At 44.9% G+C, this 27,851-nt stretch overlaps 1 protein-coding gene across 2 annotated transcripts; it reads right to left on the bottom strand.

Moving 5' to 3' along the window:
* Positions 1–485: 485 nt before the first annotated feature.
* On the bottom strand, positions 486–27,851 carry TKTL1 (transketolase like 1). Of its 2 annotated transcripts, none has more exons than XM_068962614.1 (13): positions 27,718–27,851; positions 23,508–23,625; positions 19,115–19,212; positions 17,658–17,849; positions 17,450–17,577; positions 16,051–16,244; positions 12,167–12,331; positions 8,558–8,714; positions 6,972–7,102; positions 4,410–4,493; positions 2,147–2,243; positions 1,903–2,022; positions 486–658 (listed from the first exon to the last, which is right to left on the bottom strand). In XM_068962614.1, the coding sequence occupies exons 1-13, from the start codon at positions 27,849–27,851 to the stop codon at positions 486–488; spliced, it is 1,791 nt and encodes a 596-aa protein (XP_068818715.1). The 2 variants fall into 2 exon arrangements, with proteins under 2 accessions (XP_068818715.1, XP_068818716.1); XM_068962615.1 differs by having other exon boundaries at positions 23,508–23,607.

Below are 27,851 nucleotides of genomic sequence, written 5' to 3'. Positions count from 1 at the left end.
TTCCCCATCAACTGCAGTCACACAGTACCTGGAAGGCTGCAGGTAGGATAGCAGCACCTGACCTCATGCACAGGCCATCAGTGGGCAGCATGGTGGTATAATGCTGCCCAACTTGGGCGACTGCAGTCTACAATTCAATTCACATTTTTTTTTTACTTATGAGGAAAATGCACACATTTAAGAAACTGTTACCTTATGTTGGTCTCTACCCCAGTTATCTCTAGTCTCATCAGAAAACTTGCTATCAGGTGGTTGTTTTGTTAGCTATTCTGTCACTTCAAACTTTATCTTATAATCCACTTTAATGATTCAAAGGTAAGAGTTATACACGTATACATAGTTATGGCTTAACAAGAAAGCAGTTAACTTGCACTGTTTTTAAAAAGAATAAAGCACAATAACAGATTTAAGTGATCATTTGGCAACAAGCATAAACGTAAGGTAAGGTAAATAGGCCAATCTGTTGGTCAAGGCCAACAGCTAAGCTATTTCATTAAAATTCGTTTCACAGCCAATATGATGTGTTTGGAACTGATTCCAAACATATCCAGCAGGTCACTGGGCTTCCCGCTCCAAGGGATCCCTGACACTGCCAGCTGATGGACCATGATGTCAGGCTCCAAGGAGACGGCTGCACAGACGGCCTCCCCGATACCACCTGGAGAAGCAAGGGATATTAGCATCTATTCTGGAAGTAGTTAGTCAGCCTCAAAACCCCATCATGTAGAGACCTTTGAATGTGTGGTTCCCAGGGAGAAATGTTTCTCACTAGGCACTAATTTATAAACAACCGTTCCCTAACTGGCCAGAAGAGTTCTCATTCAAAAGTGCAAGTCTTAAAATTGCTCCCAGTCCCACTTATGGCAGGGGTTTATCTCCACTGGGGCTCCATGGATGCAAGATCTCTGGAGCTCAGATTCTCAAACCTGTCAGGAGCCCAAGAATTAGCTGCTGACTTCAGAAAGGCTGGCGTGCAAGGCTGGCCTGGGGGTGGTGCCCAGGCAGTAGGCTGGTACGAGTCCTTGACATCAATGAGACACTTTACCTACTGCCAAGAGTGGTCTCTGTTCCTCAGCTGTTGGCACCACAGTGTGGTTTGTGGGGCTCATCTGCTTTCCTCTGGGAGCTGGGAAGTTTGGCACGTGCCTGGCAGCCATCAGCCCTCAATAATACTCGCAGCAATGAGTCTGGAGTGGGTTCCCTAGGTCTCTAGGAGGGCATCTGTTGCTGCTGGTTAAGGGGGCATGCTGGGGGACCCCCAAAGGAGGGAGGGGGGTGGGAGGGAGGCAGGGAGGGAACCAAAGGTGTGGGGGTCTTCACCCCTGACCCGTGTCTTCTGCCTGGTGTGTGCCCTTTCCTTGGAGAGTGCTTCCCTGCAGACCACGGGCTTGCTCTGGAGCCCCTGACACACGAACACATGAAGCTCCCCACTCACTCCTCTGCCCTACCTGACCTTCCCAGGCCGAACACTGCCCAGACCCTCTCCCTGGTCACACTTCCTGCATTTGCTGTGTTCTCTGCTTGCAAGGTACTGTCTGCATTTTTGCAGGGGGCAAACTATGAATCAGTCAATACACAAGAGCAACTGTGAAGCTTCTTACGATCCCTCCCGCCACAATGCCAAGTTAGACATTCCTCTGTACTGCCACTGAGCCACCCAAGGACCAGGCAGGACACACTGTGCTGAGTACACACCAACAAGGATGGACATGGGACCTCCCTTAGCCAGTATAGATGGGCAAGAGACCCTAGACCCACAGCCTTGCAAAGAGCAAGTAATACAGGGTGAGTGGTCGGCTGGAGGGACTGCCCATGGTCATGGCATACTTCTGGTCAAGGAAAACAAGACATGTTCCACCAAACCAGACTTTCAAAATGGTCCCCCCTAAGGCTTGCACACACCTTCTGGGTAGTGATCCTCCACTGTGATAATTTGGCCACCTGTGGCTTTTGCATTGGAGATGATGGTGGCAGCATCCAGAGGTTTAACAGTAAACAGGTCAATGACACGGATAGAAATATCTAGAAAACAGCAATAACCAGCTTAGTGTATCAAGCAGACTTAGACTAAAAAGATGCATTGGGGCAGACAGGCAGCCCAACCTCTTCCAGCCCGAACTTCAGTGTTCAGCAACCCCCAACTGACCTTGCTTGGAAAGATCATCAGCAGCAGCTAAGGCTTCGTGCAAAGTAATTCCAGCTCCGACAACCATAATCTTGTCGTTCACACTTTGACGGATGACCTGGTGTTGCACCCACAAAAAATGCTGCGCTTACTACACAGACTGAGTCTCAAAGTGGAGGACAGTCTGCTCTCTCGAACCTACCAATTTCAGTGCTTCACAGTTCACTATACGAAAGGCTGAGTCAGCACACTGACCAATAAGGACTGCTCTCTTTAATAAGCCCCACTTCATGTTTATTTAACAAATTTGTCTACCTTTCCTCATGATTTACAATGCCAAATCACTAAGTTCTTTTACAGTATGTATGCAAAATGACCCTTTACTAAAGCAGGTGGATTTCCAACTGGAATGTGAAAGACAGAAGACCAGAAGCAAATTCAACAGCCCATCTGCTCTAGTGTGGACTCACCACCACCAAGGGATCTGAAAAGGCACCACCTCTGGACTGCTTAGACCTCTTTCTGGAGGTATCCATGCAGATTGGACTCTGATGATGAACGTGCTAATGAGGGCTACTTGAGAGCATCTTGGGGTGATCTGTGCCAAGAACCCTGCATGCCCAAGTGCCCTGTGACACCCATGCATTAGTGGGCCCATTCTGTGACTGAGGAAAGCAAACCTGAGAACAGGAGGAACTCGCCCAGGGCAGGGTTGAGACCAACAGCCAGATCCGTATGAATTCAAAGCCCATGCTCCCAACCACTTGCTAGTCTGTAAGCAGATAGGGTTCTCTGCTCTGTTTTTCATTGGTTTGTTTCTTTCAAAGTCACCCAACCAAAGGCATCTGAAATTAGTCTGCATTGCGTTCCTCTCTATAGGTTTCCCTGTAGCATAAGCACTACTATGACTAGATATCTAGGGCTTCAAACCACTTGCCCCATCCTTTAAGAATGTCCTAGCCTTTGTATATGTAAATATATGTATATGTATATGTAAATATACACACACACCCCTATATGCCCCTTTGCAAACCCAACCTTGAATTATTCATGCCATGCATATCATCACACATAATTTAACTCACATCAGGAAATTTACTTCATTTTGTCAGGATAGGACAAACATCACGGGGAAAAAAAGACAAGAGAGATGTGAAAACTCTGAAAACCACATGACTGTCACCGAGACACCCTCCCTGCCACCCCTAGAGGCAAACAGATGGCCTTGAGTGGGAGTCCATGGAACAATAGCACCTGTACTTCACACTGAAGTGAACAGTTCAGCTTTTCCATTCAGTGGAATGAAACTATGGGGGGCTAGGCACTGTTCTGAATATACCTGCTCTCCTGTGGCACTAAAGCTATTCAGGGCTCATTTATTCATTCTGAGCACTACCACTGTGAATTCTGGTGCAACCTAGTCCTTTATCAATCAAGTTGGAAGTCATGTATTGCTCCTTTAATAGTGACTACCATTCTTTTACATACTTAAGAAGAGTATTATAAAAGGCTTATAAGATAAAAGGCAGGACATAAAACAGTCCTATGCAGCATGATCTCAACTAAGATATACACCTAGAAAGTCAGGAAGAAAACATGCCCAAACGTCTGTAAGGCCTGCCCTCTAGGTGGTGGACAATCATGTATTTTCTCCACAGATGCTATTGGCTTTCTGCGTGCACAACTCCGAAAGGCAGGCCCACAGACAGCAGGTTGCTGACTGGGCTTGCTACTCACCCTTCTTTGTCCCTCATCTTCAAAATATAGCTGCTAACTATCTGTGCTTCCAAGGCTTTCTCAAGGAGACAGGAGATAGGAAGCACCCAGCAGGGCTGAAGGTGTGGCCACATCCCACAAAACCAACCTCAGGGCCACACAATGGCCAGAGGCAAGATGGTTCACGTTTGTTATATTCCTGGCCTCCAATGGGCAAAACAAGAACCTAACAGATCTACTACTCATTTGAAATGGGTTCTATTATTTTTTTAGCTTGATGCTGTCTGTGGTAACGTACAGCCAAGCAACTCAAGAGTCTTCAAGTTATTTATCTTTAAGGGTTCAATAGAGACTCCTTTCAGAAAGGAGAAAAGTTAAGTTCAGGCTGACATTGGCAGAGTATTACTTTCTGAAGAAAAGCAGGGAAATATCATGATTTTTTTTAAAGACTAGAACAAAGGAAGAATGAAGCCTCAACTGTTGGGGCTCCTAACTCTGGCTGTAAAGAACAGTGCTCCCAACACAAACTAATACTGGAAGATACAGGAAAACTTAATTAAGGCCTTACCTTGGCCTGTCCAATCGCAAAGCTTTCTTGTGGGGTGTAAATAATTGCAGTTTCTGGCCTACTGGTTCGAATGTAGCACATCCCCTAGGGTGTAAATGAATACCAGAGCCACAGTTTAGAAAATAAAACTAAATTTCCAACTAATAAACCTTAAAAGGAAGCTGGGAAGGACTGAGCAATTCTTAGTATGAAAAACACAATGTGCATTTTGGAGCGAGGGATAACCGTCTCTAACCACTGGCAACAGGTCAGGTGTTACTGATCAGGAGGCAAAAGCCTGTGAGGGAAGCTGATGGATGCCCAGTGACAAGCTCTCCATGCTATCATGCTCACCCCTTTGGGAAAGCTTCCTCAGATACACACCGATCTGTCTCAACCGAACATAAACTCGGGGCATGAGCACTTACTTACCTTGAATAGAAACCCTAAAACATAATGGTAAGCAATTTTTGTCACAACAGCATGTAATACTTCATTCTTAGAAATACCTTAGATACCAGAACATAAAATTACTCGTCTTCCAATGAGAAGATGTCAATTCTTTTCATTGTCATCACCTTGAACATATAAATAGAACTATAAACAAATACTCAAATATCTATAGAGTATTTGTTAATTTGTGTGCATGCATGCTAAGTCATGTTGAACTCTGTGACCCCATGGACTGTGTAGCCCGCCAGGCTCCTCTGTCTACGGGGCTTCCCAGGTGGCACTAGTGGTAAAGAACCTGCCTCCCAGTGCAGGAGACCTAAGAGACCCAGGTTCAATTCCTGGATTGGGAAGATCCCCTGACAGGGGGAAATGGCGAATTCTCTGTGCCACCTGAGAACCAGATTGTTGATTTACATACATATTCAAATCATACATGATAAACTAATACATTAATTTAGAAACACTGCTTCCCTTTGTTAATTTACATGCTATGAACCACTTCTGTTCAGTACATTTTTAGGAGGTAAAATTTACTTAAGTGGAGCACACCCTGAATTCTGACAAGTTATACACCATGTATCTGTCTCCTCAGTCTGGAGAGCATTTGTACTTGCCCAGAAAGTTCCCTCATGCCTCTCTCCCACCCAAGAAGCAACCTCTATTCTGATGTTTCTTTTGAACTTTCCACAAATAAGATACTGCAGCACATATGAGCTTGCGCTGTATGTGCAGACATAAAATAATGTCCAGGATACATCAAGTAGGAAAGTACAGAACCATGTGTGAGTCCACTTAGGTTAAAAAATAAAGAAAAAAAAAGTCAAATAAACTCATGTGTCACACACATTGGAAATGCCAGGAATGGAACCTGCATGTTGCATGACCCATCTCAACCGTGCACAGGGTTGTGTGCAGGGCTGGGGGGTGGTAGTGGTGAGGTGAGTCCAGTGACTGCTAGCTGGAGAGTTTGGAAAGGTAAAGATTCTGTTCCCTAAACTTTCTTACAGCTGCGGGGTTCTGTGTCTCCTACACTGCAGGCAGATTCTTTACCCACTGAGCCATCAGGGAAGCCCCTGCAGCTGGGTTCTAGACAGGAGCCAGGTTGTGTCCAACTGATGCCCCGGGTGAGACTTCAGGAGGTGCAGGCAGGGCAGAAGTCAGACTCTTACCTTTCTAAGCAGTTTTTGAGGAGGGTGGGCCAGGGCTGGGGATTCTAGGGTTCATCTCCAGTTGCAGCTGACAACTCTCCAGCTTTCTGGCTATCACAAGGTGGCAGTCACACAGGCTGGGTCTAACACCCACACCTGGTGGCTTGTCACTGCAGCCCACTCCCATGGCTCTGCCAAGGATTCCCGGTCCCAGAGCCCCCAAGTTTCCCCCTCTTCTTGACCTAAGTTTCACCCCATACAGTTCGCTGGGAGTTTGACCTTGTTCTGCACTGCTTTTTTTTTTTACAATGCAAATGTGTTCATGTTCTACGTGCTTCCATTACCCTTTTTGGGGTAATGGCGCTATCTTTAAAGGGAATCCTACAGGACTTCCCTGGTGGTCCAGTGGTTAAGAATTCGCCTGCCAGTGCAGAGGACACAGGTTAGATCCCTGGACCAGGAGGATCCCACATGCTGCAGAGAAACTAAGCCCATGCACCGCAACTACTGAAGCCCGTGTGCACCCTAGAGACCATGCTCTGCATCAAGAGAAGCCATCACAATGAAAAGCCTGCGCACCACAACTAGAAAGTAGGCCCCACTTGCCACAACTAGAGTAAGCCTGTGCAGCAACAAAGACCCAGTGCAGCCAAAAAAAGCCTACAATTAAGTTACGTGTCAGGTCCAACTCTTTGCAACCCCATGGACTGTAGCCCACCAGGCTCCTCCGTCCATGGGATTCTCCAGGCAAGAATACTGGGGTGGGTTTCCATTTCCTTCTCCAAGGGATCTTCCCGACCTAGAGATCGAACCCAGGTCTCCTGCATTGCAGGCAGACACTTTAACCTCTAAGCCACCAAATTACCTGTAACAAACATCTATTACCTTTGTGATGAGAAAAGTAATATCAAACCATCAGTACCAAACTAGCAGCAAAGCCCAGACACATTTTTTGTCTGTACCAGTGTTTTCTAAGAAATACCTTGGTATTGGCCGCCAGGAAAATAGCATGCTCTGTCGAGATGGCATCACTTGGATAGAAAATTGTGCAGTTTGGAATGGCTCGGAACATGGCTAGGTCCTCCAGGGCCATCTGGGAAGAGCCGTCTTCACCTGAGAAAGCAAAACCATAGCTCAACAAAGAGACCCCAGTAGGAGCCTGCCCTCCACTGCCTGCCATGGGGGCCACCATCCCAGCAGTCGCTACAGACACTGCAAGCAACACAGCAGAAGCCACTTCTTGGCCTCAAGCCTCGCCAGCATCTGGCACTCAGTGTGACTGGTACTGCTACCCTAGGTGACCCATGCTCTCGTCCAAGTACCAGGTCTCTGCCCCTGTCCTATTCTCCGAGGAGGGTCCCTCCAGACTCTGTTGTTTCTTCTCTGCTCTTTTACCTTTTCCATCAAGAGATGAAAATTTTCAGACTCCAGTGGTCTCTCATTTCTCATGGCTTTCAAAGTAGCTGAGCATTATAGAACATACCTTTGGGGTGCCCTGGGGGTACTGTTGGAACTCAGGGACTTCATGTAACCCAACATACACCAGGGTGTCTGAGCTCTTCCAGCTAGGAAGGAGACTGTCACCATGGACACTGCCTGGCCTGGGACCATTGTCTCTTCAAAGAACTCCAGTTCTTCTGGGTTGGACTTAGAACCACTTTTCCACTTGGCTGACTTTAAAACTGACTTTACAGCCAGCCCCAGGAGAGGCCCCTGTGCAGGCCCTCCTCTCTTCCCTTGAATCTGGCCCACCCATAGTCTCTTTTGCCAGTCGAGCTCTCCCTGGAAGTCCCTGGGACAACACCCAGACGTGCAGTTCCAGCCCTCCCCTCCAGCCTTCTGGCAGCAAGGGTCAGCTGTCAGTCATATCTACCTTGATGACCTGCCCTGCCCCAGGCATGTCAGGTGCCCCATCTTTCTCGAGTCCCCATTGCTATCCTCCACAAACACAACTCCCAGATGTTTCCTAGGCAAGAAACCATTGGGCACTGGCGTTTTGCTTCTCATGCAGTTTGGGACTCCTCCTCCTGTCAGCGATGTTGACGTCTTTGCTCAGGCTCTTACAGGTTCGTTCCATTTTCTATCCAGTGCTAATGCACACCTCCATCCTCCTCCTGGCTTCCCTGTTGCCCATCCACAGTTAATGCCCCGATGTTGGGCGCCTTGAGGCTTCCCATTCTACCTGACCAGGCTGCTTATCCCAGGAGAGCCCTGGCAAGCTGTTTGTCCCAACTCAGACTAAGGCGACCAAACAGCAGGAAAGAATTCTGTGATGCCAGAGTGGCCCAATCACTACCTAGTATGTGGCTTGTCACAGAAGAGGCACTCAGGATAAGTATTTCTCAATGACTGAAACAATGGGCACTTTACAGTAATACCAGGAGATCAGCTAAAAAGTTACCCAGTTTCTGGAACTTCTGAAACACAATATGACCCTTTAAAAAAACAGGTTACAAATAATCAAACTAATATCACAGAACTCTATGTTGGGCAGTTCAACTGCTCACATGCTGATCTTTCTCTGTAAAGGAGGAGGGCAATTAAGATGATGGCATTGAGAACTCATACCTACGGACACCCCACAGTGGGACCCAATAAGATTGATGTTGGTTTGCGAGATGGCTCCCATCCGGATCTGATCAAAGGCTCGGGTCAAAAAGGCAGCGAAGGTGCAAGCAAAAGCCACAGTGCGACCACGGGTGACACATCCCAGCGCCACACTCACCTGCATCACAAAGAAGGTGAATCAGAACCTGTTTCCCAGTGTAGAGTGTATGCTTCTCAGGATCACCTATCCTGTGCACCCCCTCACCTCGCCACACCCCTCCTCCAGCCACCTACCTGGGAAAATCCCAAACCTGGCAAATTCACCGTGTCCCCTGAACACTGCCAGAAACGAGAGGAACTGAAGTCATGGCCCCATTTCTTCAAATCCAAGCTGGGGAACCTCGGGACACTCAAGGCTGCCCTGCAGTCCTTGTGGGTCTCCTTCCCACTCTCCTCGTCTCCTGCCTCTGTCCCCTCTCCTCACCCTGCTGAATCTCATCCTTCTCCTGCTTTCTCAAGGGGCTCTCTGACCATGCAGTTGTCCCCTCCCTTCCCACATTACCTCAGTTTCTCCCTCAATTTCCCCTTGCACTCCTGCTCCAGATTCTGCCCTTTGTCCATGTTCTCCTTCCCAGGAAAACCTTGCACTCTCTCTCATTTCCCACTTTCTGCACGTTCTCCTTCATCTAGGCCGCCATCCCCATGAGGGACCTGGAAGCTGCCAAATGCAAGAGGTTGCCTGAGTTCCTCTGCATCACATCTGACCTCTGAGGAGCATCCAGCACTAGGGACTGCCTGCCTCACTGGATGTTGCTGCTCCCTCCCCGGCTGGATCTGCCAGGAGGTGCACCTGGACTAAGTCCTGGGGCTGAGTGCCACACTCCTGCTCATCTGCCCCCTTCACAGGGAACCAGCATGGGGTCCCACAGTGTCACTCTGATCTGCATGATGCTAAGGTCTCCTCTGTCTCTCTATTGCTCACCTCTCCTGCAAAGCCAGGCTCACACACCCTGGTGGCCTTCAAACTAGAAGATGAGTATCTCAGAGGTAAACAAAGACCTTTCAAAGGGTGCATGGCTGTGGCTGGTCTCAACATCAAGATCCTTGACTCCCATATCTGCCCGCTAGGGAAAGGGCCCAGGGCCTCCTTCCCAATGTCTCCCTGATAATCACCTCCCAGCAACTAACTGCCAAAAGGTATACTCTCACCCACCTCGGGTTGCTCCTTCAGTGGGGCAACATCCTGGAATATAAGAGCTCCAGAAACAGAAAGAATAATTTGAAATAATCACAGCAGCCTTGAAAAACTACAAAGCTCAAAAGACTGGATAACAAATCCTTCTGTAAGTCAGGGGTTTTCCAATTCTTCTAACAAAACTGAAAGAGAACCTAACTGAAGTGTCAATCCTTTACAAGTAATTTTCCACAAACAACTGGACATGAAAGATCACTGTGTGATTTTTGGCTTATAGCTAGAACGGGATTCAAATGAAGTGAATGACGTTGCTGCAACAAGATTTTTACCCTTTCTAGCACCATAGTTACTTGAATAAGGTTTTCTGGCACTTACATCATTTAAATACAAATAGATTTTGTTCTGAATCTTATCTCATTCTAGCTCTAATAAGTGTACTTAACTACTGCTACACAAGCTAAAAATTATAGCCATATCTCAATCCAGAAGAAAAAAATGGTAATGCTCTAAGGCCTGTGGATGTAGGAAACAAATTTTAAAAACCATCAATGTATATGCATAGTTTATTGCAGAATTAACAGTAAAAGGCTTTCATGAATAAGAAGTAAAATGGAAGTAAGAATTCAAGTAGAAAAACATTTAATTTCTGACAAAGAGAGCCTTCGTGTAACTGGATGATTTAAGTATTCGAGTGTCATAAACTACAATATACGGGAAGTTACGTCCTCGGCATCAGTTACATCTAGATACCAAGGATATATTTAGACGTGAACTTAAAAAATTTAATGAAAAATTTAGATGTTAACTTAAAGCTTTTAGATCTACTTAGAAAAAGACATTCAGCGGTTTGGAAAGCAAACACATCTGGAGATAAATGATCTATCCTCTGACCTACCTGGAACCCCTACCCCCAGTCTAAGAGGTAGTCTAACCCCTCAGGGCTCAGCGAGGGCTCCTATGTCCCCAAAACCCATTTCTGCTCTAGTCTTGTCTGTCTCCCAGGTGCTCTGGCCTATGCCCTATTGCCAGCCTTGGTTACACCCGGTCATCTACCCTGCATGAGTCTGCATCTCCCCAACCCCACAGCTTCTGACCTGGTCCAAGCTGTCATCTCCTGCCACTACCCTACTTCCCTCAACAAGCTCTTCTCCATACCAGAGTCTCAGGCCTTTCCTTCTGCTCCCTGAACAGCTCCAATCTGGGCATGCAGCAGAGCTAGCTGGGCGCTCTGCTAGGAATGCTATCCCTGGATCTGCATGTGACGGACTCCTTGTCACTTAAGCCTCAGTTTAAATGTCACCTCTTCTGAGAGCTTGCTCCTGATTGGCCCTAGTCATGCTCTCCCTGTAGCCACCAGTTTTATCTGGCAGCACAGGACACTATTCACTTGGTGGCTGCTTCTTTACTAGGTTTTTTTTTTTTCAGTTGCTGGTTGAAAGAATTGATGCATAGGGAAGCAAACTTTTTGAGGCTCAATTCAGAAAAATGAGTTGTATTTTTTTTTCCATTCAAAATGGAAATAGGTTAATGAGACCCACTGAAAAATGCTCATATCCTTACAATTGCAGTGACCTGCTTTACTGAACAGAGGGGCTTAGATTCCAACACTGATAGGGCCAGGGAAGCACCATGAACAAAGGAGCAGGCCAGCAGGAGGCAGGGACATGGCGAGATGGCTGTGGATGCCCATCTAAACAGTGCCCCTGCTTGACTCCAGCCAACTGGTGGCAGGAAGGAGGGAATGTTGTTCCACTGGTGCCAGATCTTTCTATTCTTTAAGAAAAATCCAGAAATCTGGATTCCATATAAAAATTTCCTGACTTTAAAAAGCTAGCAACTAATTTAAAATATTTGTAAATACTATTTGTTCCAAACAAAATATCTCTGGTCACGTGAGGCCTGCTGGCCCATAGCTTTCTGGTCAGTGCTGTTTCTGGCCTCTGTGATATGAGGGTAAATGTGTGCTATCCTCTGCACTGGTGCAGAACTTTAGAAGTCAAGGCATTTACTTCCATGAACACTGAAATATCTAGGATATATTAGGCCCCATACTACAAGGTGGAGAGACAAACCATAATCCCTTGAGGTTCTGCACCTACTGGCCACAGCCAGGCAATCCTACAACATCCCAGGGGCCACCTAGAGCTACTAGGGAGCTAGACATTCTTCAGACTAGGAGCCCTGAGGTCAGATGGCTGCAGCCTGCAGACTCTCTGGAGAAAGTGTGGGGCCATCTAACCATGCCTGTCCCAACAATCCTGGAAGCCACCCCTCACACTCTTCCTGACTGCTCTCTACTTGTTTCCCCTGAGACTTTTTCCCTCCACTTCCTTTGCCTTTGTAAGTGGAAAGAAAAACTGTAAGGGGGGCAGGCCTCCTCGAGTGGGTCACCATTTGTCAATGAGATGACTCAAAGTGATGTTCCGCACACGTACCATGTTTTGCTCAGCAATAAAACACTCGATGAAGCGCTCAGGGTGTTCTCTCTTGAATATGTCAGAGAAGGTGGAGTTCTTGGTATCACCATCCAGCACAATAACTCTGTCGTTTGCATGGCCCAGCTTGGCCAGAGCCAAACCACATGCTTTCCGAGTAGCTATCTGAAAGTCAACAGGAGAGTTTCTTAGAATGTATTTAGAAGGAAGGTGAAATTTGGTAGAATTATGAATTGTCATCCTCCTTAATGAAGAAAGCAAATTTGTAATTCACCAAAAATCTCCTTTGGGGTAATAAAAAAGGACTGCTGGGACTTCCCTGGTGGTCAAGTGGTTAAAACTCTGTGCTCCCAATGCAGGGGCACAGGTTCAAGCCCTGATGGGAACTAAGATCCCACATGCCACACATGCGACCAAAAGGGAAAAAAATCTAAAACAACAGGATTGCTAGCCAATCTTACATCCATACTTTGCTCACTTGGGTATCAATTTCCCAAAAATAAATTTATTCTTGTCTCATTCTTATAGTTGATTAAAAACTTAAATTTCCCAACATGCAAATGCCTCTATGACTTATTTTAATTATAAAGCTGGTAACAGGGGCTTCCCTGGTGGTCCAGTGGTTGAGAATCTGCCCTGCAATGCAGGGGACACTGGCTCAATCCCTGCTCCTAGGAGATTCCACAGCTGTGCAACAACTGAGCCCATGCACTACTACTGAAGCCCACGTGCCCAAGAGCCCATGCTCTGCAACTATAGAAGTCACAGTGTGAGAAGCTGCACAACCAGCTAGAGGGTAGTCCCTGCTCTCCACAACTAGAGAAAGGCCATGTGTAACGAAGATACAGCACAGACAACAATAAGTAGTTTTTAAAAATGATAATACTCACTGTAAATATTAAAATGGAGAACTCTGGAATCATTATACAAATAATAAATAATTCCATTAGCATACTGTATGAGACTGGACTGAACCCATGGATTAATCTGGGGGAAAACTGACGTCTTTACTATATTTTTTCTATTAAAAAAACCCCCAGATTTGATATTCCCAAAGAGTTAAACATAGAATTACAATTATGACCCAGCAACTCTACTCCTAGGTAATTACCCAAGAGAAAAATACAAACACACAAAAAGCTGTACACTAATGTTCATTGCAGCATTATTCACAATAGTCAAAAGGTAGAAATAACCCAAATATGCAGCAACAGATGAATGGATAAATAACAGACTCATAAAGTTTACATATTAGATGATCTCATTTATATGAAATGTCTGGAATAGGCAAATCCACAGACACAGAAAGTAAATTAGAAGTTACTAGGGGCTGGGTGGGAATGGAGAGGAATGTTTGTGAATACAGTGTTTCTCTATGGGATGACTGAAATGCTTTAAGATTCAGTGTGGTAATAGTTGCACAACTCTGTCATATGCTAAAAACCATTGGATTGTACACTTCAAATGGGTATATTGCAGAGAAAATTTTATCTCAATAAAGCTGTTATCAAAAAAAATAAGGTTTGCCTCTTCATTTATCTTTGTTCATTCATCTAAACATTCTTAAAAATATTTTTTTAAAGCAGGCAATTCACATAGATGAGTACAAAAGTCAAGTTATGAAAGGATATTGAATGAAGAGGCCATCTTCCTCCTGCTCTCCCAGTTCCTCTCTCCAGAGGTAAGGGAAATGATAGGGTTGTGAAGTATCCTTTTGAGAATGGTCTACTCACAGAGCATCTCATGCATACAAGGCATGTGAGCTTTTAAAGCTATAGTTTCATAAGTACCTTAATATAGACCATATGCATTTATTTTTAGTTATTTTACTTTTATTGATATTGTAAAAAGGAATAATCTCTCGATTGTATTAATATGAGAAAACAATCAATCCTTATATATTAGTTTAGCTACAAGCTCTCTTTTTAGACTCTTATTTCTAACATATTTTCTTATTTCTTTTCTTACTCATTCTGATTTCGATTCTGAGTTTTCCAGACATACAACTCTACCACCAGCAAATAGGCTTGCCTTCTCATTGTTAGGATGGAGTCTTTTATTGTGAATGACCACAATTTCTCCTCTCTTAATATTGGTGAATGATTTGCATTACTAATTTGAATTTCACTGATTCTAATACTTCTTTTAAGGCACTAAAGAAGTTGAGGCTGGTGAATGTCTTATTTCAGTTCCATTAGTTCAGTTCAGTCACAGCTGTGTCCAACTCTTTGCAATGTCTTATTTAGAATTTTTAAATCAATATTTCTAAGTTAGGCTGGCCTGTAGTTTTTTCCTTTGGGTTAGCTTTATAACATTTTGGCTTCATAAATGACCTTCTCCATATTCAAAAAGGTTTGAAATAGCAGAGGAATTAATCTATCCCTTGAAGGTTAAAATTAAGTCACTCTTGTAAGTAACTGAACCTGGCACTTTGGAGGTATAATTCCTAGACAGTTTTCTCAAATTTTCCTAATGGCTGTTGATCTCAAGTGTTTTTTAAAATTTTTATTTTTGGCCACACTGTGCAGCATGCAGCATCTTAGTTCCCTGACTAGGAATCAAATCCATGCTCCCTGCATTGGGAGCGTGGTCTTAACCACTGGATCGCCAGGGAAGTCCCGGACCTACTTAAGCATTTTGTCTATTTTTACTTAACTTTGGTATTTTATGTACTCCTTAAGAAGGTCCATTTTTTAAAAAGGTTTTCAAACCAATTAGCATAGTTTTCTCAAAATTCTCTGAATGTTCTCTCGATTTGTGTTTATCTCCTCTAGTGACTAATTTTATTCATTTATAGTTTTCATCTCTTTAAGTAGACTAGATAACGGCTTATCTACTGTTTAATAGTAATTCAGAGAGCCAACTCCTAGATTTGTGTATTAATGTGACTTCTTGTTCTTTAATTTACTAACTTTTTAATCAATTGGCCTGTGTCCTTAATTTCTATTAATAAAATATATACACTTCAAACAAAAAGTTCCAATAATCTCACATACTTTCTAGACATAAACACTTCACCATAATCAATGCTAGAATCAACATTCATTCTATTCTGCACACTTGCACGGGTATTTCTGTAGGATAAATACCTGTGAGTTGCACTTCTACTTTGAAGGGTGTGAACAGTTGGTGTTAACACATATTACCAAAGTACCTTCTGTTAATATGTGCTTTTTATTAATAGCTTTCTTCTGCTTTTAAATTTGCTTTCTAATTTCTCAAAGTCAATTCATTTATTATTAATCCATACTACCAGGCTAAGAAAACATAAGTAACACTCAAAATGTCCCCAAATAAATAAGGAAAACAAACAAGGGTCAGAAAAATTTCCTTCCTCCCAGGCTCACCACCTTGTTTCCTTAGGTTGTGAAGAGCCTGCCTATTTTGGATCTGCTGTAATATACCAGAAGGCAGGAGACAAAAATCATGATAAAAACAGAAAGGGTTACTCAGGGTTTCATACCTAATTTGTTTCCTTTTTGAAGAACTGGCCTTTGGTGAACTGGTGCTCTTTCTTGTGTAAAGCATGGATTAAGCCCAAAACATCAATCCAGCTAGGCCCCTGTCTTTCAAGTTTACAGAGAATCATGGAGATTCATGCACAATGGTCTGCCAGATTACAGACTGAATTTAGGAAGCAAGCAAAAGCTGCATAGCACTGGACGCAAATAAGTAGTGACTGACTGGTAAGAAAGTTCAGACCCGAGTTAACTTTGAAATCAAAGAATAAATATCAAAATAGTTAAAAGACAAGGTAAATCCATCTTTGTTGCTTATAACCTTTAGCTAAATGTCACACCACCTAAGAATTGGTTCATTTGGGGAAATCAGAGTAAACAAGAGTCCTCTGTATTTAGCAAGAGCAGAGAAAAAAGTTTGCCTACCATATCACTGACTTCATAATCAGGTGGAGAGGTCATTTCTATATCTGAGATGTTGATTTGAGGAGAGTCTTCAACAGGGGCTTTTGGTTCGGGACTCTTGTTGGTCTCTATCTGGCTCTCAATTAGTTTGATAATTGCATCTGCTCTTTCTTTTGGCATTGGCTTTCCGTGCCAATTTTCTGCATCTTCAACACCTGTAACCCAATGGATAAAAGACATTTATTCTGTAACTCACGAGCCCCTGTTCAGTCATCTGAAAGACATTTGGAAAGGAAAGATGTCAGCCACAGAGTAAAAACCTGGCACAGGGGGCCTGACATGGTACTGCGGTGGCAGGAGACAGCCTGGACAAAGGCTGAGAGGCTCGTAAGGGGGCCACCGGCCAATGTGCTGGTGAATGGAGGGAACGGTGAGGGAGACGAGCCTGGAGACAGGCAGGGAGGATCCTGTGGGTACAAAGAATTTGAGTTTTGCCCAAAGCAAGATGGGAAAGGGTTTCGAAGTGGGGGAGGTAACTGATCAGATCCTAGTTGTAGAAAGATCACCAAGGCAGGCATATGGGGATTGGCTTGAAGAGTCTGAAGTAAGGGAGAGAAGACTAGGCCTGGGCAAGAAAGGTGGAGAGATGTGAACAGACTTGAGAGATACATTAGGAGCAGAATCAATTAGAATGGATGACAAAGTGGGTGTGTGTGTGTGTGGGGGGGGGGTACATAAAGGAGAGGTGGAGGCAAAGAAATACCCAGGTTTCTTACAGGAGCAAATTGGCCAAGTTGTCATTTATTGAACTGAGTGTACCAGAAGACTATTTTGAGGAGAAGTCAGAGAATAGTTTTCTTCTAAAATGTTAATATTAAGAACACACCAGAAATCACTTCCACTGCAACTATTTACACTGGAGATGAACAACTGTAGTTGTCCGCTTTGAAATTTGCAATAAGTTATGACTTTCAACCCCCCTCCTCCCCTGACCGTCAGTTCCACAGCTGCCTTTCCCAGAGGGACCACTTTACTAGTGGCCTGTGTGTCCTCCCAGGTGGCGTGGGCACAGGCCATCGCATGCATGTGCACACATTCCTGTTTACCTATCTGCTCACACACCCTCTCTCACTCTGCATGCCCCGTGGAGATGGTTCCCTGCTGGTCTGTAACTGATGAACTATCCTCCCAGCTGCTCCCTGGTGCTCACTTGCTGGGCATCTGGGTTTCCCCTCCCCAGCCCTGACCAGATCTGCTATTTACAAGCATCAAGGAGAGTGAGAGCATCTGGCACATGTTAGAAGCATAATCACTGCACATGAAGTCAGCTGTCTGTCTGCTCAGCGAGCCTCAGCCTCCTTCCGCCTCATGTGCTGTGCAGGGGCTGACAACCCTAAGCATAAAAGCAACACTTCCTTACTTGGAATGCCCCGGCCCTTGAAGGTCTTGGCAACCACAGCTGTGGGCTTGTTCTTCATTTGAGCTGCCTGCCAGAACACCTGGCACAGTGCCGCCACATCACGGCCATCCACCACCAAAGTATTCCAACTGTCAACAGAAGTAGCAGCCAGGTTACAAGGCGAAGGGGGAAGGAGCAGAAAGAAGGTGACACCAAATAGGACAATTACCCAAAGGCTTCGCAGCGCTTCTGATAGACATCTATGGAGTGCTCGAGAGGCAAAGTGGTGCTGTGGGTCAGGCGATTCACATCAAAGATGGCCACAAGATTGTCCAGACTGTAGTGGGACGCAAAGGCCAGGGCCTCCCAGACAGAGCCTTCCGAGGACTCGCTATCTCCCACGAGGCAGAACACTCGGTAGCTGGGGCAAGTCAAGAGAGGTTAGGACCCTGCCTGGGGATCCTCTGAGCCATTCGAATAAGTACATTTCACAAAGAGAAACAGAGGAAGAGAATGAAGCAGGTGCTTCAGATCAGCAGGTTCCTATGCGACAATTTCCCTTGTCAAAGCTGCCCAAACTCAACAGCTGAGGAATTGCAGCTTTAAAAGCTTGGGCTTCATGAGATGGGCTGAACCTTTGGCTAGTTCCCTCATTCTAGCTGCAAACACTATTTCTAGGTTCTTCTTCCACTTCTCTGGGTCCAATAAACCAGAGAGGATGGAGAGAAGGCCCTTAAACACCCATACAGTTTCTTGGTAAGCTTGTTTTTAAAGCACATCTACCTTCTATTTCTGATCTTACAAATTTATTTACAATAACCATAACAACCAAAACATTCTACTTCAGGAGCATATGTTGTTGTAAATATTAAACTCCTCCACAGCAGAAACAGGAAATGTTTACACCAATAAAATATTATGCAGACCCCAGGCTGTAAGTGAACTTTTAACAAAGTTATTAACCACACAACAGGGACTAATAGAGGCAAAAAGGAGAGATGAAAAAGGTCAACAGTCTTATGGGAAATGGAGCAGGACAACTGTCCCAGCAGTGGAGAAAGCACATCATGGAGTATATGTTCTAGTCCCACAGTTCCCCCAGGGCACCTGAGTCTGTGGCCCCTCAGTCCCAGGTTCCAGCCCAGGTGGCCCCTCTGGAAGCACTTTATTGTGCTTTCTCCACTGCTGGCGCAGAAAAATGCTGTAAGTGAAATTTTTAAAGAGCGACTTACCACACAACAGGGACATGCCACTTTGCTGCTCTATTATCAGCAGCACCCAGACACACACCCTTATAATAAAGGCATGAATCTGTCTTTTGGAAGGTGGAACCATTCCAAAAAGAGACCTTTGATTATTAACATATAGGGGTCCCAAATGGAAAGGCGAACACACCATCTGTTCACTCTACAGTGAAGCTCACTTAGAGATGGGAAACAGGAAGATATCTATCTTGGTAAAGACTTGAATCCTAACAAACTAGTTTCTATACTGCAGGCAGCACTTAGAACCCAACCAGCGATGCCAGAACAGTTTCCTGAAATATGATTTCTTTTTACTGCTTGAATACTTGGTGACCTGAACTTTTAAATCACTGTATTCCCAAACTAATAAATGATAAACAAAGCCAAAGTGCCAGGGGCGGGGTAGTTGGAGAGTTAAATGGTTTCTGAGTAAGTGTCTTACCTGGCCTTGTCAAAGTACTTGCCAGTATACGCCATCCCACATGCAGCCCCCAGTCCTTGTCCCAGCCATCCAGTTGCCACGTCAACAAATGAGAGTCTCTGTAGAAGGGACCAAATGAACCTAGATTAGGTGCACCTGCAGGGCACGAGTATCAGACCAACTTCCTAGGATCAGGCACCAAACAAAGGTTACTCTTCACAGCAGCCCCTCCCACCCTACAAGGGAATTACTCTTCCCCACACTCGCACGCACCCCAAGTCTCAGATCAACATTACAAAGACAAGGAAATCACAGAGAATCTATGCAGCTGGTGAGGGCGACTGCAGCTCTGACAACATAGAAGAGGGCATCTTCTCCACATGGCAGCCTAAGCAGAGCCCAAGAGCAAACCAGAAAAAAAACATCTAAACATGAGCCTTGCCATTTTCTCAAGGCCTTTCATCTAGCCATGTACAAACCAGATGTTCAATGTTTTTGAAGAACACGGGCTCTTAAACAGGAATCAGAAACACTGAAGACTTCTATTTCCCTGGTTTGTAAAACTCAAGTCAACTGAGATTTGGGAAGGGGTTATGTAAAAGGTCATGCTAGAAATAAATCCCTTTCTACCACCACTCCACTGTTTCCCCCCACCCTGCTTGTATGCATAGGCTGTCACTGTCCCATGGAGAGAAGGTGCTGTCAAAGGTCTGCTGCACTGAGGCCCCACTCCCAAGCTTCTAAAGAGACACCAAACTTAAGTCAGTGCTTCCACTGCTACTATCTCAGCCTGTCCACAGACCTCTCTCCCCTTTGTCACTGCAGTGGCCTCCCCACTTCCCTCCACAGTCAATTCTCAACACAGCCACCAGGCGGAGCATGTTAAAACCTAAGCCCGCTCCTCAATCGCTGTGGAGAACTGTGCAAGGTCTTGCCATCGAATGTCAAGCAAAGCTCAGGCTCTTGCAGTGACCCCCATCACCTCCCACTCTCTCCCCCACTGCCCCGGGTGCCTGCTGTCCTGGCTGTCTTCTGAATGCACCAGGCACACACACACCTGACTCAGGGTTTCAGCACTTGTGCCTTCCTCTACCCCCAGAGTGCCCAGTGCTTACACCTAAGTAGGGGCAGAGCTCACTCCTTTCAACTCTCGGCTCAAATGTCGAAACCAAGACCTTCCTGGACCATCTCTTTCACCTAGTACTTCCTGCCCCTCCACTTCCTATGGATTTAGGATTCTTGGCCCCTCTGGCATGCTAGCTATTTCTGGGATAGTTTCTTCTCTGTCCCCTCCCTCCATTGAGATGTCAGCTTCATTCAAGCAGAGACTGGTTAGTGTTGTCACTACAGGATGGCTGAATGGTACTTGTGAGTTCTCGAATCCCTCTCCTGTCTTGATCTACCCTATGGTTCTCCTCCTCCTGGGGCTCCTGACCTCCCTCCATGTGCTTCGTGCCCTCACTCTTTTTCTGTTTTGCACCTCTAGCTCTGACAACTGTCCCATGAAATCCCTCCTGACAACCTTTCTAACTCTGTCTTCTCCCCCACAGCTCCTAGTTTACTCCTATAACAAGCTCTGGCTCCCAGGTGCCTTGCGTGCCCTTGGACCAAGCCTGGGCTCTATGCTCAGACCAACTCCACTGCCCCCAGGTTTAATGTGGCAATTAAGTAAGACCACCCCCACAAGGCTTTGCTTTCTGGGTATGATGGTGATAAAATCCCCCTCAGGCAGCAAGAAACTGTAGGATTGATTGAGGAGACTGGCGGGGCATCAGCACGTCTGCTGTGGTGGAAGCACCCTTCCCATGGGTTCCCTTTTCTTTTCCAAGAACTCCTAAACTGTGTGGGGACACACAACTGAGGCAGCCCAAGGCCAAGAATAAAGATGCACTCAGTGTGCCAAGGGCACCCAGAAAAGAAAGTCTTCTCTTCCAGGTAGCATTTCTCATCTTTGTTCTGACACAAAGCACACTTCAAGAACAAGTTTACAAACAGGCTTTTTGGTTACTTCCCAGGCCTGCTTCACTGAAGAAAACAAAAGAGTTTGTGAAACAAAAACTAAGGCCATGGTGGTGGATGGAGAGATCATGAGCACCATGAGGGCTCCAAGGGAATCCGAGCACTTCAGTCAGCACCATGGCCAGGCCTTAGCAGGTGGCCTCCATCTGTAGTTGTCTGCATAGACACTTGTGCCCTGGGAGCATGGATTATGAAGATCCTGGCTTAGCTCAGATGGTAAAGAATCTTGGCCTCTAGCAAGTCCATTTACTCTATTCCCGACCAGAGCTGAGATGGACTATACCCGAGTGTTTTCTCTTTTCTTCTAACTTTATCTGCTGCATAAATCTGACAAACACACAAATTCTGGTAGCTAAGCAGTGGCCAGCCTGCGATTGCATGCCAGAAAGTCACTCTATACTTCTAAAGCTAATGACTCTGATTATATGACAGCAGCGGTTATGAGATAATATAGGCATTTTTTTGGGGGGGGGCCATGCTGTCCTGCTTGCAGCTAACTCCTGGACTAGGGATCGAACCTGCACCCCTGGCAGTGGAAACACTGAATCTTAACCACTGGACTGCAGGGAATTCCCACATCTCTCTCTCTCTCTGTTTGGCTGCATCCCATGGCATGGGGTATCCTACTTCCCCAACCAGGGATCAAACTTGAGTCCCCTGCAGTGGAAGCACAGAGTATCACCCACTGGACCACCAGGGAAGTCCCTCTTTCCTTTTTTTTAAAACTAGAGCTCTAGGGACTTCCCTAGGAGAAGACGATGGCACCCCACTCCAGTACTCTCGCCTGGAAAATCCCATGGACGGAGGAGCCTGGTGGGCTGCAGTCCATGGGGTCGCTAACAGTTGGACACGACTGAGTGACTTCACTTTCACTTTTCATTTTCATGCATTGGAGAAGGAAATGGCAACCCACTCCAGTATTCTTGCCTGGAGAATCCCAGGGACGGGTGAGCCTGGTGGGCTGCCGTCTATGGGGTCACACAGAGTCGGACACGACTGAAGCAACTAACTTAACTTAGAGACTTCCCTGGTGGTCGAGTAGTTGAGACTCTACGCTTCCACTGCTGGGGGCGTGGGTTCAATCCCTGGTCAGGAAAGTAAGATTCTGAATGCTGCAGCCACTCCCCCGCTCCACCCAAAACCAATAAACAAAAAACCCCAAAACCAAACTAGAGCTCTAAACAGTCATACTTTATATATCTATAGCTATTCACTTTTTATAATGAAGGAAATCTAAACTTACAGAAATGTTGTAAAAAGAACACAATGAAGTTCCCCATATTCTTTACCTAGATTTTATTAGCTATTACTAATTGCACTTGTCTGCTTTATCTCTCTTCCTCTACACACATCTTTTATTCATCCTTGGGCAAACCTCACTTGAGATTACATTTTAGACACCAAGACAAGGGTCATTAACTACAGCTCCAGATTCTCTGCCCGTACTCTGCCTTCTCTTTACTTTCCACTGCCTAGATCTGGGGCTTCTATTTGCACATGATGTTCTACCAGTTAAGTTCTGAATGCTTTGCTCAGAACACAGCAAACCTTCAGATAGCATCAAAAGAGCTGCTTATTCTCCTAGGTCGATCTTGTTTTTAACATTCCTTTTCTTTCCTGTCCTCCAATGTCATGAGGTACCTGGTTACCATATCTAGACTCATGAGAAACTCCCTACTGGTGATCTGCAGAAAAATGGAAGAGAAAGCTGACTGATCAGAGTGGGATGTACCTCCAAATCAAGCTCAATGTTGCCCTCCTCTACCCAGGTGGCATAGGATGGGAGCAGCGTGACTCTGGGTAGGGGGGGTCTTAGTGCCAGATGGGTTAAGATGAAGTACCAAAGGAAAACAGGGGCTGCCAGTTGCTGCAAGTCATCCTTCCCACTATGCAGTTTTTGCTAGAACACCTTTTAGATCTTTATGAGTTGCCATGGCCTGAATGTTTGTGCCCCTCCTTCCAAATCTCTTATGTTGAAAATCTGAAGCTGAAGGTGATGGTATAAGGAGGTGGGGGTCTTTGGGGAGTGATTAGGTCATGAGGGCAGAATACTCAGGAGTGGGGTCAGTGCCCTTATAAAAAGGGAAACCGTTTCTCCTTCCACCGTACAATACAATGAGAAGTCTATAACTAGAAAGATGGCCCTCACAAGAACACAACCATGTTAGTGCCTTGATCTTAGACTTCTGGCCTCCAGAACTGTGAGAAATAAATTTCTATTGTTTACAAGCCACCTAGTCTCTGATGTTTTGTTACACCAACCTAAACAAATGAAGACATGAAGCAAAGAGAGAAGAACCAAAACGATAAACAGAGGCCATCTCAGGCCTTGTTGACATATGGTGGCTTTGAAAATGAGTATCTGAACTGGCCCTAGGTTCCTGTGCCAGCTTACCTTGGAGAGGACGAAACGGTCATTGTCTGGGTTCTTCGGGTCCATTTGTTTATACCTCATGACGTGGAAGAACAGCACAGACATGATCTCAGCAGCACTGCTGCATGATGTAGGGTGGCTGGAAGACATGGCACAGGTCATTTCTCACAGGCAAGTGACTCACCAGGGACACACACAGTGCACAAGGAGGCCTTTCAACACATGGTCTCCTCAAACCAAAAGCAGCAGTCATTTCTTCCAGCCCCAGAAGAATCCAGTCAAGGGAAAGGGATGCTAAGGCACTCAGTGACCCCCTCAAGCTCACAGCTTTTAAGGATGCTTTAAGGCCTAGTAATCTCACAACTCCTCTCCCTGAAGAGAGCAAGGCCTCATAGACTAGCCTCCTTCTATTAGTGGAGTACCGACATACTTGGAGAGGTTCACCTGATGACTGTAAATATCTGAGTGTTATTTCACTTGAATTCATTTGTGGTATCATTAATCGGAAATTCCATGAAGCAGAAATAAACCCACGCCTATGTGGTCAACTAACTTTTGACAAGGGAGCCAAGAATATTCAATGCAGAAAGAACAACTCTCTTCGACAAACAGTAAGGGAAAAACTGGATATTCACGTGTAAAAACATGAAACTGGACCTCTAATACCACTCACAAAAATTAACTTGAAATGGATTGACTTAAATGTTTAACACTGGAAACCATAAAAATCCTAGAAGAAAACACACCGCACTAAGCACCTTGACCTGAGTCTTGGTGAGGATTTTTTGAATCTGACACTAAAAGCAAAAGCAAAAAAAAGCAACAAAAACAATAAAATGACAACAAACATAAACCAAGTGGGACTGAATCAAATTCTTGATGGCAAAGGAAACCATCAACAAAATGCAAAGGCAACCTATTGAATGGGAGAAAAGTATTTGCAAATCACATATCTGATAAGGTGTTTACATACAAAATATATAAAAAACTCACAATTTCATAACAAAACAACAAAAAGTCTATTAAAGATGGGCAATGGATCTGAATAGGCATTTTCCCAGAGAAGATAGACAGCCAATAGACACATGAAAAGGTACTCAATATCAGTGATCATCAGGGAAATTGCAAGTCAAAATCACAATGAGATATCCCCTCACACCCATAAGAATGGCTATCATCAAAAAGCTGAATTAACAAATGCTAGCAAGGATGTGGATAAAAGGGAATCCTCTGCACTGTCAGTGGGAATGTAAACCAGAGCAGCCACTATAGAAAACAATAAGAAGATCTTAAAAAACAAACAATAAAACAACCTACCTTATGACCCAGCAATTCAACTACTGGGAATGTATCTGAAGGAAATGAAAACACTATGTGGAAGAGATATCTACACCTCTACGTTCACAGCAGCATTATTTCTAGTAGCCAAGCCATGGAAACAACCTAAGTGTCCACTGATAGATGAATAGGGGATTTCCCTGGTTAGGAAACTACGATCCCACATGCTGAGCCACCAAAACTAAATAAATAAATAAAATACAGTATTTCTTTAAAAAAGATAACAGATAAAGGAGATGCGGTACATATATATGATGTAATATAATTCACTCGTAAAAAGGAAATTCTGTCATTTGTGACAACATAGATGGACCCTGAGAACATTATTATAACTGAAATAACTCAAAAAAAAACAAATACTGTATTATCCCACTTATATGTAGACTCTAAAAACAAAAAACCCCACACCAAACATCCAAACTCATAGAAGATCATAGGATTTGTGGTTACCAGAGGTGGGGGTTGGGGGGAGCTGGAGTTGGAGAAAGTTTTCAAAAGCTATGAACTTCCAGATATGGGAAGTAAAACACAACTAAATGACTGTAGTTAACACTGCTGTATGATATACACTTGAAAGTTGTTAAAAGAGTAGATCCTAAGAGTTTTCATTACAGGGAAAAAACATTTCTTTTCCGTTATTTTATATCTATGAGATGGTGGATGGTAAATAAACTTGTTGTGGTCATCATTTTACAATATATTTAAGTCAAATTATTATGCTGATATATTAATGCTGTGTGCTCAACTGTTTACTTGCTAGGTCGTGTCCCACTCTGAGTGACCCCATGGACTATAGTCTTCCAGGCTCCTCTGTCCATGGGATTTCCTAGGCAAGAATAAATACTCAGTGGGTTGCTATTTCCTTCTCCAGGGATCAAACCCTCATCTCCTGCATTGGCAGGCATATTCTTTACTGCTGAACCACCAGGGTAGCCCCATGTGCTCAATTACATCCCAATAACACTGAGGAAGAAAATTTAAAAAAACCCCAATGAATAAAATGCATTCTACTACCTAAAGTGAATTTCTTTTAGGAAGTAAATGGCCAGACTGAGAAGTTTCTCATGGTGGAGTAACTTGAGGCCCTTACAGAATGAAGCAACTCTTGCTCTTAAAAAGCAGCTTTCATGGGCGTCCAGGCAGGCACTCTAGAGCCCTGCCATGCCCCCAAAGTCAGAAGAGTAAGATTTTAAGTGCAGCTCATGTGTATTACTAATCTCCCCTTTCAAATTTCACAATAACAGAAAATGGAGAGTTAAACCTCTTGGTCCTGCAAGTATCCCCTAAGTGGATGCTCCTGTTAGAGATCTCTTGAGAAAATGTAAACCATTATTAATTTAGAAGGTGAAGGGAACAAAATGTAAGTGTAAAAAAAAAAAAAAAACAGAACCACGCACAAAATGGTAAAGCTTACACATTTGTGGGAATTAGGCAACACACTCTTAAAATAACCTTACATGCAGTATAATCTGTAAAAATATTGAATCACTGTATTGTACACCTGACATTAATATTGCAAGTCAACTATAATTGAATTTTAAAAAACAACAAAAATCCTCCACAGTGTACTTAAATGAATAGGTCAACTATAATTCAATTTTAAAAGAAAACAACAAAAATCCTCCAGTGTACTTAAATGAATAGATCAAAGAAGAAATTGCAAGAAAAGCTGATAAACTTTTAGAGACAAATGAAATACACATTATACCAAAATTTGTGGGATGTGGCAAAAGCAGTGATGAGAGAAGTTTATAGCTATAAAGGCTTGCATTAAAAAAGAACTCTCTCTGGGAATCCCCTGGCAGTGCAGTCGTTGGAACTCGGCGCTTTCACCACCCTGGGCCCTGGTTCAATCCCCGGTTCGGCAACTAAGATCCTGCAAGCTGCATGGTGAGGCCGATAAATAGATAAATAAAAAGTCTCTCAAAGGGAAAAAGAAAACAAACAAAAAAAAAACAACTAAACAAACAAACCTAAATGCACAGTGAAAGAAAGTGAGCTCGCTCAGTCCTATCCAACTTTTTGTGACCCCATGGACTGTAGCCCGCCAGGCTCCTCCATCCATGGAATATTCCAGTCAAGAATATTGGAGTGGGAGGCCATTGCCTTCTCCAGAGGATCCTCCGGACCCAGGGATCTAACCTGGGACCCAGGGATCTAACCTGGGTCTCGCGCACTGCAGGTAGGCTCTTTACTGTCGGAGTCACCAGGGGAAGACCTTAAGTTCACAACTTACTAAAAAAGCTCCATGACAAAGAAAAACTTTGAACCTGATGGCCTCACTGCTGAATCCTCAATCCTCTTCCAACTCTTCCAGGAAAACAAAAACAAAAAAACCCTGAAGAGAACACGTTGAAACTCACTCTGGGCCAGAATAGTCCTTATACCGATGCTAAAGGCAGACAAATACTTTCCAAGAAAACCAACTGCCAGTATCTCTTATGAATACTGACGGAAACATCAACAAAATACCAGCAGAATACCCCCTTTGCTCAGATTCTTACTCCCCCATCACTTTCTTTTAAGCTTTATTTCGCCGAACTCCACCTACTGGGTTCGAGGCCTTGGCGACGAGGACAACTCTTCACACGAACAGCGCCAGGCCGCTCCCGCTCCCGCTCCCACGCTAGCCGCCCGGGCCACGCGCTCCACCCGCCACGTCCAGGCTCTTCGTTAACCTGAGAGACCGGAGGCCCAGGGCCGCCACTGTCGGCCGGCCACGGACCCGAGAGGGGTGGCTGCCGGAGCATATGGCAGCCAATCCCGGAGAGCGTGAAACGGGGCCTCCACAACCGAGCCCTCACCGCCCCCCGACAGCTCCCTCAACTCTCTCCACAGGCGTCCCCGCAGGGCGAGCCGCTCAACGACCAGAGCTTCGACGAGGACGCCTTACCCAGAGCTCGAGGCGGAGGTGGCCCTGATGGAATGGATGCGCAGGCGATTGGCCATGTCCCGCAGAATCTGCAAAGTCTTCGCGTCAGGTTTGGCTTCGTCCGCCATCGCGGCGCTCGCCCCAGCGTCGGCCAT

Source organism: Capricornis sumatraensis, chromosome X (genome assembly GCF_032405125.1).
Source record: "Capricornis sumatraensis isolate serow.1 chromosome X, serow.2, whole genome shotgun sequence".
Taxonomy (NCBI): domain Eukaryota; kingdom Metazoa; phylum Chordata; class Mammalia; order Artiodactyla; family Bovidae; genus Capricornis; species Capricornis sumatraensis.
The sequence above is the reverse complement of the archived record's forward strand: the minus strand, read 5'-3'. Positions and strand labels throughout refer to the sequence as shown.